Source organism: Carya illinoinensis, chromosome 6 (assembly GCF_018687715.1).
Source record: "Carya illinoinensis cultivar Pawnee chromosome 6, C.illinoinensisPawnee_v1, whole genome shotgun sequence".
NCBI lineage: Eukaryota > Viridiplantae > Streptophyta > Magnoliopsida > Fagales > Juglandaceae > Carya > Carya illinoinensis.
This window is the reverse complement of record NC_056757.1, coordinates 27,500,675-27,513,352: the sequence shown is the minus strand read 5'-3', so window position 1 is coordinate 27,513,352 and position 12,678 is coordinate 27,500,675. Positions and strand designations below refer to the sequence as shown.

General features: G+C 32.9%; 2 protein-coding genes across 3 annotated transcripts; both read left to right on the top strand.

Annotated features, from left to right (window-relative positions):
• The first annotated feature begins 1,240 nt into the window (after positions 1 to 1,240).
• LOC122314378 lies at positions 1,241 to 7,613 on the top strand. 2 transcript variants are annotated; one of them, XM_043129914.1, is made up of 6 exons: positions 1,241 to 1,684; positions 1,779 to 3,034; positions 4,096 to 4,509; positions 4,579 to 4,811; positions 4,914 to 5,029; positions 7,373 to 7,613. In XM_043129914.1, exons 1-6 carry the CDS (start codon positions 1,515 to 1,517, stop codon positions 7,407 to 7,409), a joined length of 2,226 nt encoding a protein of 741 aa, XP_042985848.1. In that variant the 5' UTR covers positions 1,241 to 1,514; the 3' UTR covers positions 7,410 to 7,613. The 2 variants fall into 2 exon arrangements, with proteins under 2 accessions (XP_042985848.1, XP_042985847.1); XM_043129913.1 differs by lacking the exon at positions 7,373 to 7,613 and having other exon boundaries at positions 4,914 to 5,297.
• A 683-nt stretch (positions 7,614 to 8,296) lies between these two features.
• Positions 8,297 to 10,802, top strand: LOC122312720. Its single transcript, XM_043127391.1, has 3 exons — positions 8,297 to 8,305; positions 10,455 to 10,535; positions 10,605 to 10,802. The coding sequence occupies exons 1-3, from the start codon at positions 8,297 to 8,299 to the stop codon at positions 10,719 to 10,721; spliced, it is 207 nt and encodes a 68-aa protein (XP_042983325.1). The 3' UTR covers positions 10,722 to 10,802.
• Positions 10,803 to 12,678: the final 1,876 nt, after the last annotated feature.

Below are 12,678 nucleotides of genomic sequence, written 5' to 3'. Positions count from 1 at the left end.
AAAATAATTTTTTATGTAAGTATCAAGTTTTCTAACTTTTTCAAAAGGAGTGTGCGAGCATTATACTCCTTATGACTTTTATCATTTATTTATATCTAAAAATATTTATTAGGTACTATTTGGATGTTGAGATATTAATTTTATAATATTTTTATTTAATTTTTTTCTCTCATTTTTTCAAAACCTCATAAAATATCTTAATTCAAACTATTTCACTACTATTTACAAATTTTTCATTACATTTCAACATCTAAATGAGATAATAAAGATCTCTAATATCACAATAAAATTATATATAATTAAACAAACCCCAAGTTTACGTGCTCCATCTCATATGACAATAATATCAGTACTTGGTAATCTAATCAATTATTATTATAATGTTTAATAAATATGTAATTTTTATCAACTTTAATAAGAGTATGATGGTAATTAAACACGATCGTGTTAATAAAAAATAATAATAAAGTAATGACGTGATTTCTTCTAATATTCTCCTTTTCCTATTTTATTATAAAGCAATAGTCTGTGACACTGTGTACACTTTCTCTTTGTACGGCAAAGATAAGAGAAATGATATCCTCACCACGGAATTACCGTTGATTTACTATACTTAATAATATAATATTTTTTAATATTTAAATCAATCAAATCTTAATGAAAGTCAAACTAACTTAAAAAAGTATACTATTTTTATCTATCGTTGTAAACAAATTGTTAAGCAGCTGTTAATCTATCGTTTTTCTAAAAATAAATCCTTTATCAGGTCTTGGTGGACAAATAAAAAAATTATAATAATAATAACAATAATAATAATTTTTATTAAATAAAACATAATATAAAATAAATTTATTAATTGCATAAATATCGTGCACTCTTTTTAAAAAAATTAGTTTTTTTATATAAATATCATATTGATTTATTTTTTTAAAATAAGTACATATTTATACATTCATACAAATATTAATTTTTATTAAAAAGTTAAAAATAATAATTACAGAAGTGTATAATCACTTTAAAATAATTAAATAATTAAAAGATTAGATTCATATAAAAAAAATTAATTTTTTAATAATAAATTTTATTTTCTTTCAAAATAATCACATGATCTCTATGCCCGCCTCCACAACTGTAAAAAATAAAAATAAATAAATACCACCGCCTGGCCCACCCAACAATAATTTGACTCTCCGTAGACTCTCTCAACTTTAAAGTAAATGTTCTCTAAACCGCAATACAAAGTACAAACCATTTATATGTTGCGCCCGAGAAATCAAATCTTGGGTGAACTGAACGTTGATTTTCCTCCTCCAATCTCGCCCCTTTGATCTCTAACAATGCCTCTCATTTTCCTTCCACCCTCCTCCCCTAATGTTCGCTCTCTGCAAGTGGGGCGGCCACTCTCTCCAGTGAAGCTTGATCGAGAAATTCTGTGCCCATGTCACTCTACAACTTTGCTTAGAATTTGAGGGAAAAGAAAAATAATAAACAAGCCTTCAAGGTTGATTGTAATTATGGTTCCCAAAAACTTTCTCACGCTTAAGGCTCATTTTGATTTGGCTACACAGCGTTTTATGAATGATTCTGCGTTCGGGAACACGATTCGGGTTATGGGTTCTGTATGGTTTTTTGTCTGCAACTACTTGCTCTCTGTTTTTGGATTACTTCTCAGATTCATATTCAGGTACGTTTTCTTATTCGTTCTTGTGTGTTGGATATTTCTTTTTGATGCTTTTGATCATTAGTTAAGAACTGGGAGTTTTTCTTTCCTTTCTCAGATCTCCGGCAATTGATTCGGAAAACTTTCAACAGGATGATCAAAATAGTTCAAGTGATTCTCATATTGATGGATTCAAAAAAGAAGAGACATGTCTTAGCTTACAGATAAGTGAAAGTGGCAATAAAAGTAGTGGAGAAAGAGAAAATTCCAACTCTGTCTGCGCTAGTAAGTATGTGTTCATGTCTGGGAAAGGTGTCAGTGGATTCTTGGAAGAACCAAAAACCATGAGCTTCAGCTTCCAAGAACTGTATGCGGCTTCCACTGAGTATAACGCTTGCACCGACAGAGATTTCCAAAAGCTCAATTCAGAAGAAGAGGCCGTTTATGGAGAAAAAGCAGAGAACTCTGTTGAAAACTTTAGTTCTGGAAAGGCTGCAGAGAAAGCAGAAGAGGAAACATTCACTGAAAAAAGTGTCTCCGGGAGGGGAGAGAGGGATTGTACAGAAAGAAATGTTCTCAAGGATGATTCTGGAGATGAAGTTGAATCGGTTTGCGATGATTGCTCTGTACGACTTGGGTCGGAACCGGAGTCGATTGGCTCAAGTGGGTTGTCAATTAGCAATCCCATGATTGACCATGCGGTTTTGGGTGATAAAAACGTGGGTGATGGATTGGAAACTGAAGCCCTTTTGGCCAATGATGGCGAAAAAGTAATAGATGTTCAAGAAATTTCAACTTGTGACAATATCGAGGAAGTTTCCAGCAGTAAAACTAGACTTGCAGGGAGCGAAGAAATAGGTGCCATTGATTCATCACAAGATTCTGATGAAGAATATATAGAATTAGAATCCCATCTACAGAATTTAATCGGCTTGGAAGAGAGATCTTTGTTTGGGGGAGAATCTGGAAAGGTTGAGAACAAAAATGAAGAGGGAGGTTTAGTCCAAGAAGAGTCAGAACCCGAAAATATTTTGGAGAAATCTGAAGGAACTAACTTTCGGGAGGAACCATCCGAATCAAGTCTTGACTACCAAAACGACTCGGGTTTCCTATGGGAGGAGGACGAGGATGTACTAGAGCTGCTGAAGATGGAACTGAGGAATAAGAGAACTGGAGGACTTCATACTATTTTAGAAGAAGAAGAAGAAGAGGAGCCAGAGTCTGCAACCAAGGTTGAAGGTCTAAAGCCACTGAAGATTCATGAAAAGATCGAGTTCAAAGATCGAATGGAAGAGATCCAAAAGGTTTACAAGAGCTACTCTGACAAAATTCGAAAACTGGATATGTTGAATAGCCAGACCATGCATGCAATTGGTGAGTTCTGGGTTTGGAAAAACTATCCTAGTCTCAATAGCACGTCTGAGTTGAGCAACATCTTCGTTTACAATTTTTTTTTTTTTTTTTTTTAAAATGATGTTCGTCATTTTGTTTTTTCGATCGCACTGTTTACATAGAAATGATTTATACATAAGTTCTATACAAGCTAATGTTAAATGGTAGACTTTACCTTAAAAAAGTGTAAAAATAAAAGTATTTTTTTATTAGTAAGACCCACTTTTATAACTTATTTATTTAAGATTTGTACCTAACGTTACTCTGCACGTATGTCACGTTATAAATGCCTTTATACCTCAACCACTTGATAAAAAGCCATTTAAATTGTGTCAAATATTTAGCGAGTGTGACCGAAGATGACATAATCAAAGATGTAGCAATATTACTTTTATTGCTTTATTATCTTCAATCACACCTATATCATTTTTAAGTGGCTGTATAGATCAGTCATGAAAAATCAATTAAAAGTGGGATATATCTGCCGATAAGACTGTAAATGATTAAATTCAGATTTAATTTCGGTTTTTACAGTTGTTGAACATACCGTTACGTCGTAACATATTCTTATGCTGAGGACTAGTCTTTTTTAAGGATTCCTTAAGAGAATTATATTGGGTGGGGGGGTCTCCTTCATCATTACGTTTTACCCTAATGACCATGTGCATTAAAGGCTCTATTCATCATATGTGCATATTATTATGTTAACAGCCACGACTATTGGTGAGTCCATATCCAAGCCTTTGATGTCATCTAACCCAACCTTTCTCCTTCCCTTCGTCCTTTAGTTCTGCCAATCCTTTAAAGGTATTATTTATGGCTACCCCACGTCCAGATCCCTTTGGGCTTTAGTTCTACCAATGATCTTTTAAAGATATTATCATGCCCCACTTCCAGATCTTTATGGTTCTTAAAGTATCCAACAGACAGACCTTCCAAATCAATTTTTGACCGAGAAAAGTTAATAATTTCGAGCCAATTATTTGAAAGCGTATCATATTTCTCTAACTTTACTGATCTGCTTCGTCATGGTCGATGTGCAGGATTTCTCCAGCTGAAAGAACCAGTTAAGCCAATTTCAATGCAAAAATCTGGAGCTTCAGTTGCTAAATCTCTTCCTTACAACATGATATGGCCGCGCAAAGCGCGAAGAGTCAATGCTGACCCGATGCACAAAGTGAATGAAGAATTGCAAAGGGACTTGGAATTGGTTTATGTAGGACAGGTTTGCCTTTCATGGGAAATCCTCCATTGGCAGCATGGGAAAGCCCAAGAACTGCAGGAATACGATTCCCAAGGTCTTCATCGGTATAATCAAGTTGCAGGAGACTTTCAATTGTTTCAAGTACTCTTGCAAAGGTTTATAGAGAACGAGCCATTTCAAGGCCCAAGAGTGCACAACTATGTCAGCAATCGATGCGTGCTTCGAAACCTTCTTCAAGTGCCAGTCATTAGAGGTAAGAGAAAACGCATCTTGTACCTCACCTCGAGTATAACTTCTTAATCGAGTATATCTGCCTTGCCAGATGATTGCGTGAAGCATCGGAGGGTAACGAGGGAGGAGGAGGAGGAGGATGCAATTTCAAGTGGCATGATAGCAGAAATCATCGAGGAATCAAGGCGGATGTTTTGGCAGTTTCTTCGTGCAGATAAAGATGCAGGGAATATGGTTCCAAATGGTCCCCAGAAAAATCATGTCACTCTTCAAAATGATGCGGACTCGGCATTCCTGATGCACATTCGAGCTGATCTTCAGAAGGTTTTCTGCTTTCCAAGTTTCAAGATACTGTTTGTTTGGACTTTTGGTTTATATTTCAAGATCTCAACCCTCCTAATTTTAATTTAATGTCTTTGCATGCAGAAGGAGAGAAAGCTCAAAGACATACAGAAAAGCGGGAATTGCATAGTAAAGAGGTTCCAAAAGCATCACAACGAGAAGTTGGATCATTCACTATTGGTTGCACAGGTTGAACTGAGGTTGGTTTCAAGAGTTCTGAATATGTCAAGATTAACAAGGAACCAATTAGTGTGGTGTCGTGAAAAACTAGACCAAATTAACATTGTTAACAGAAAGATTCACGTGGAACCCTCATTTTTGCTATTTCCATGTTGACATAGCATGCTCTGCCACGACATTAACTTGTTTTGAGCGGTGTGGCCTGTGCAGATGCAACTTGGCCATGGATTTGTACAACAGATAAAGCAAGTAGCGTTGGGTTAATGCAAAAGATATATAATGTAAACACACTGAAGTGTCCTACTGATTCACTCAAGTGCCCCCCCCCCCCCCCCCCCCCCCCCCCCTTAACCTTTTGCTCCTAACTTTTTGATGGAGACTTGGTGCACTTCCAACGTCATCACTAAATTATCAAAGTTATTACTTAATCTCTTAATTTAGATATAGGTTGCAATTCCTCATCTCACATGACATAGGTTGCAAGCACAACCATGCATAGGGCTGCAAATGAACAGAACAATTTGAGTTTGGCTCATGTATACTTTATTTGAACTCGATTTATTTAATAAATTAGATGTTCGTAAACATTAATATAGTTTTGAATATTAAACGAGCAAAACTTGTATAAATTCGGTTCAGCTTGACTCAACTCGATTTAGACTTGTGAACAAAACTCGTATAAGGTCTACTTGACTCGTTTGAGCTCATTTTGAAGCTCGTAATATGTTTTATATATGTAAATTACATGTTAGTTATATTTTATATACTTAATTAATTATATATTATTAATTTATTTATAATTTATCTTATTTAATATATATATATTATATTCTCAAAATGTGTATAGGATGATTTGTATAATAATATATCATACAACTATAACTATTGATATATTATATTATCTATATGTATTAAATAGTTTAATTTATTACATTTATATTATGTATTATATTTATAATTTATAATTATAAGTTATTTTATAAAATGTAATACTTTAAGAATTTTGAAACAGAATTATTTAGTTGAATAATTAAATGGTTAGAGTTCTTTTTTAATTTTAAAAAAATTTACTAATCAAAAGACAAGATTCAATTTAAAAAAAAAAAAATCAAGTTAGAGTTTGAGTGGTTTTTTCTTTAGTCGAACTCGAGCCAAATTCAAACAATATTAATGATTAATTAGTCAAGTTCAAATAAAGACATTCGAATTTGAGCCAAATTCAAACGAATAAACATGTTAATCGTATACCTTATTCGAATTCAACTTGAATGGTCATTTGCAGTCCTAACCATGCATGAATATACTTGAATTTCGCAAGGGCACTGCCAAGGAGGAGGACCGAGCAATGCGACTTGGGTCACATGACCGAGGTGGCTTGGGCATTAGGTGACCCAAGCACTAGGTGATTAAAGGTTCTTTAGGGCAGTGAAGTGTTATAAGAATATTTCACTACTATTTATTATTTTATCATTATTTTACTATTTTATGTTATTATTTACTGTTATTTAATATTTTATTATTACTTTATTATTACCATTTACAAAATAAATATTCTACTCAACCTCCAGTTCAGGGTAACACACACCACACACTTAAGCTAGTGAACCAGACTGATCAACCACATCCCAGTTCAATGAGCCCCTTCCTCACTTGACGTCCCTTTCTCCCCCTCCTGAACCACTTAGTTACACTTCACAACCCCCCGCCCCCCCCCCCCCCCCCCCCCCCCCCTCCCCTCCCTCAACGTCGTCACCTCTCAGTGAAGCCACCGTCACCCTCATTTTTGTCGTCACCCCTCAATTCAAAACTTGTCAGTTTCGACATTCAGCATCACCATCACCCACTAATCGAGAACCCCTCAACTCCTCCATCACCCATTACCCGAGCATCCCTCAGTTTCTTCCTCACCCCAACAAGATCCCACTCTGTTTTTTCATTGATTGCTCATAGTGATTTTCATGCTCTTCTAGTTTCTATTTCCATTTGGTAGTGCACCTGAAAATCAAGGGCTTGTGATGGATAATAAGACCGAAGTTTTGGAGCCTGTGTTAAAAGAAGCCGTGGATTTGGTAACCAATTAGAGCAAACCATCTCTATGTTTTTTTTACTATTCTGGGAATTATTTTCTCTGTTTTGTGTCTTTTTACTCTTGGATTTATGTTTTCTATTGCTTTTCCTTTAAAGGATTTTATTTTTGAATTAGAACTTTATTTTGGTGCTTTTGTTGCTGGGTTGTGTTTTAGGCTTCTGGGTTTGTGATGGCTATTTTGATATTATTTTGTTGTAATATGGGTTTTGGTTTTTCTTTCAAAATGTTGTTTTAGATTTTTCTTAAGTTTGTAATGGAATGACTTGGATTGTAGGAGAATGTACAAATTGATGAGGGTTTTCAGACGTTAAGGTGCAATAAAGATAGTCTCACAACAAAGGCTGCTCAGGAGAGGTTGGAGTTCAAGAACGGGGGCGGAGAGGTCAGGCCATGTGGAAGGACAATGGGCTGGGGGGAAATGAATTTGGATCATTGTAAACAAAATGCACATTTCACATTAAAAAATAAATAGCACGTGGACTGGTGTGCAGTGGTTGAGAAATAGTGGGAGATTGTATAGAAAAACTATTTACAAAATATCTAAAATCATCTCATTACCCCCCAAACGTAATCTTAGATACTACTGCCTAAATTGTGTGATCTAGGATGCACAGAACTGGTCACACAACCTAGTTAATGATGTGACTAGACATCTATCCCGATATGCTTGTGTGGTACGTCATGCTTTTGTAAATATAATTGTTTTTAGATATTTTAAGATAATTTTAAATATTTTTTTTCTAAACACTACTTAACACTTTTTTATTTTTAATTTTTTTATCTAATTATTACATTTTTTTTAAACTTTCAAACAAAATATATATATAATAATATAATTTTTTTTTTAAATTTCAAAATAAAAATAATACTAAAAAACTATTGTAAGGGAATTTTCCCTCCGGGTCTGAGGCCTAGGAATGCAAGGCCAAATGCTAGAGGCCTGAGCTAACTAGACAATCCCTTGGGTCCACGGGAGGCCCCTTGGCCCTAAAGGGAAGAAAACAGAGAGCACACCGCCCAAATTCCTCCACTACGCCACCTAGGCTCGGAAGGCCCGAACGAACAGGCAGGCTGTACAGGTGAGAGACTTTTAATTCTCTGACAACAAGTAAAGAGAGAGAAGAGATCCGATGTATCGCATCTACTACTAGCAGAGGGGATAGAAGGTCATGTTGCTTTATGGCACCTAACTAAGGACATGGTGGAGGTGACATGTACCTCTGACACAAGAAATGAGCGTCTGGCCTTTGAACCACGTATATAAGCCGATCTCCAGGTAACATGGAGGCTCTCTGGACACTCTGAACTCTCTACCTTCTTTTACATTACTTGAAGACGACACTAACTTTGGCATTAGAGACTCCTGGCAACCACCACAGTCCCTTCATCTCACGGTGTTTTCTTTGTGTTTGCATGCTCAAGAGAGAATACTCGAGTTGCTGGGAGTCTTACAAAACAAGACGTTAACAACTATATTCAAACAAAAATTTAAATTTATAATATTTGTATCAAACTTTTTCTCTCTTTTCTAAAAACTCAATAAAATATTTTTAATTCAAACTATTTCATTACTATTCATAAACTATTTTACTATTATTTACATATTTAGAGATATTTTTAATATCCAAACAACCCTTAATATTTTAAATTATCTTTTTTAATTTTAGTTTTTTGACAACACGTGGCATAATTTATTGATATTGACGTATTACTTAATATATTTTTAACCGTATATCTATAGAATAATTAAAAAAGGAGTAAAAGGTTTAGAATTATGAATATAAAAATTAATTTGTCTAGAGATAAACCAATGAGACTATTTTAATATTTAATCCTATAAATTAAGTTATGGGTTAAGTTAACATGCTCTCACGTTGCCCAAGGCATGTAGGATGGCAAAACAGAGGAGGGTTTATTATTTTTAGTTAAAAAAAGGAAATGAATAAATATTTTATATTAAATTTGTGGTTGTGTATAATATATTATATTTGCTTGCTTATAATTTAATGGTTTTTATCCTCTTCATATATAAAATATTGGTAATTGAGGTTAAATACATACAAATTATATTTTTATTAAAATTTGTTTGATTCATATCATATTTTTATTGTCATTGAATTTATATCTTATTTTCTTTTATTCATGATATTAAATATTTGAATTATATTATATATAAATTTTCGTATTTTTATTAATATTAAAATAACCAATTTAAATTATCGTGATTTACTTAATTCAATTGAGTGAATAGTCAATTGTTTGTATCGGTTTTTATCGAATTCCAAATTCAATTTTGATTTGCTGAGAGAATTAATAGTAACCTAGTCAAAGTTTGGCCAAAATGACTAGAAAATTTACTTTTACATATTCATCTAGTTACTTTTCAACAATACCAAATAACAAATTCTTCAAATCTATGTCTATTATATTAAAATATTGATCTTGACATTTTCATTTATTTTAATTCTAATAATAACTTGAATATTTATTTATTATTAAAAAATTACACATTAATTTTTTAATTTTTATATTATTTCAACAGATATAATTCTTTTTGTTTTACTAAAATTAACAAATAAAAGACTTTAGAGCTGCTTTGTGGCTAGATTTTATTCTATCTCCATTCATTGATAAGTAAATAAATTCATGAATAAAAATAATATATGATACAAATGCATAACTTGGGGGTTGGAATTCCAACTGAACAAGCTCTTCCACTATCAACAACTTATAGGTCAAAGCTTTCCAAACACAATTAACTCCCATTTTGTTTTCTTCCACCATAAAAATAATAAATAAAACAGAAGGAGAAAGTGGAACTTACAAACTCAGTGACCAACATCATAGCCTTTTTTTTTCCTTCTCTCTTTCTCTGTTCTCAGCACTAACATCACATACAAAAAACCATATGAAGAAACCTTATATGCACTAATATCTTGAAAACTAACAAATGAAAAGTTGTCAAATATATGATCAACACACATTAAAAGTAGCTTTATATTTCAACCATCAATTTTGGAGTTCAATCCCATCTAACAGAAAAGCCAACCTTTTCAAACTTTCCCCCACTCATTGCTCTCTTGAGTTTCAAATAGCTTAAGGAGACAAATGGCTTGTAAAGCCTCATATTTCCTTCTCCAATCACTTCATCTCATGCTGTAATCACCTTTCCATCCTCAAAGTACTAAAAGAAAGCTAGAGAAAAAAGGTTTGCTAGATGTTTTAAAAGGACCCGATGTTCAGATGACTTGAACTTGTCCTTGCTCCAAGCTTGCAACGTATCTCCTATGTTCACCATTAGGGTCCCCTTACGTGGCCTTATGTCCATCCACTTTCCTTCCTATGTTCACCACTAGGGTCCCATCACTCTTAGTTATTTCTTATCCACAGCAACCATGATCTACGCCCAACACCTAACACAATGGATGCTAGACATGGTATACATGCTATGCCCACATTATCTTCTCAAAATCATAGATTTTACAAGGATCTCATTCATACCTTAGACATGGTATGTATTCTCTTTCGCTCCGGGCACTGTTTTCTACCTAATGGGAGGAAGTTATATTACAAGAAGATGGTACTTCTCTAAGTTTGAAGATTTTCCTAGGGATGTCAAGTGATGTTTTGAATACCGTACCGGATGTCGTACCTGTCAAGGCACTGGAACGAAATATTTCGATACCAGTACCGTTTCGTGTACCGTTTTGAGATAGTTGATATATAAATAAATTATATATATAAATATATATAAATTATATTTCAAAATAATAGTCTATATATGAATAACTTATACATAAATATATATGTATATATAAATTATAAATAGTCTGATATGAATTGGGGGTCAAAAAATGAGATTATAGCAACAAAAAAAAAGATAAAGGCCGAAAAATCGGCCAGTATTTCAACCGGTACGAAATAGGTATCATATCTGTACCGGCATAATAACTGATATGGAATGTACTGGCCGGTACGGTACGGTCCCAAAAACAATGATGTCAAGTCTCTCATTTCATTTGTGTTCTAGAACGTAAAATAAAACTCAATTGAAATGCATGATGAGTTTAGATCCATTATTAGGGAATTGAAGATAAAAAATGAAGATGTTTTGCATCCTTTTCTATGATGGCTGACATGGAGGGAAACAAGATAGACTTGACAACTTGCTTTTTGCAAATAGCAATAGGCCTTTTACACTAAAAACAATATGGCACTAACCCCATACACTACCATATTTGAGTTCAAATGATGGCTCGTGTCAAGATCCCCATTTCTCAACTTAAAGAATCAAATCTACGCATGCATTGAACAAATTAAAAGGAAAAAAAGAAAAAAGGATTATACGGTAATCACAAATTTATGACAATGGAATGAACAAATCAAATAAAATAACTTCAACTGGGAAACCACATTCCAGAATTCAATTTTTTGGGGAAAAAATCAATATAGAGGGGAAAAAAAAAAGGCGATGACAATGTGGCTTACAAGGAGGTGTTTGGCGGCGACGGTAGGAGACTACAATGATGTGGCTTACAAGTAAACATTCAGCTGCTGGAAACTTGGGCAAAATGGTTGAGTTTGGCCGAAATAGTTGAGTTTGGGATTTGGGCAAAATGAGCTTTGTGCTTTTGAGAAGAAGAGGAATTTTCTGGAGTTGTGGAACACGCGCGAAACGGATTGCAAGTGGGAAAAAATCTTTTATATCCAAAATAATATTTGGTCAGCAACTTGGGTTGACCAGATTTGAGAAAATTATAAAGGTTAAAAATGCTATAGATATGTTGCGTATATTGCAGTGAGTTTTTATGCAATTTAGTTAACTTTTGGCCAAAATGTAGCTAAGTTGATTTCACCACTGGTGCTTTTAGTGGACTCAACAAAATTTAACTAAAATTTAATGAGAAAATTCACTTTTACAAATTTAGCTAGCTATTTTTCAACAATATAAAATAATAGACTCAACAAACCTATCACTATTGTATTAAAATATTAATTTTGACCATTTCATTTATTTTAATTCTAATTGTAATTTGAATATTTATTCGTTATTAAAAAATTACGTATAAATTTTCTAATATTCATTAGTTTAACGGATAAAATTTTCTATCAACCTTTTTTTTTTTTACAATGATGATATATTCTTAACTTATATATTTTTTCAATGATCATATTTTTCTAACGGTCATATCTCTAAAATAAATATATTTTTTTCAGCTTTATTTTTTCCAATAACTATATTTTTAATAGTTATATTTCTCTAACGAATATATTTTTTTAACGATTATATTTCTCTAATGAATATATTTTTTAACGGTTATAAATATATGCCAACTTCATAGTTTACACTCTTTTGTACCCCAATAAATTAAAGAATTTTGTTATATATAAATATAGTCGTGTACTAATTTGTATACCAATACTTATTCATTTATATTTAAAATTTAAATTAATACTGTTTTTAATAAAATTTACTTTTTTGATCAATTACATTATATTAATGCACAAATTAATACATAATTGTGATGGTAATTATATTTTTCCTAAATTAAAATTCTTAAAATTTCTTTACAAAATAGG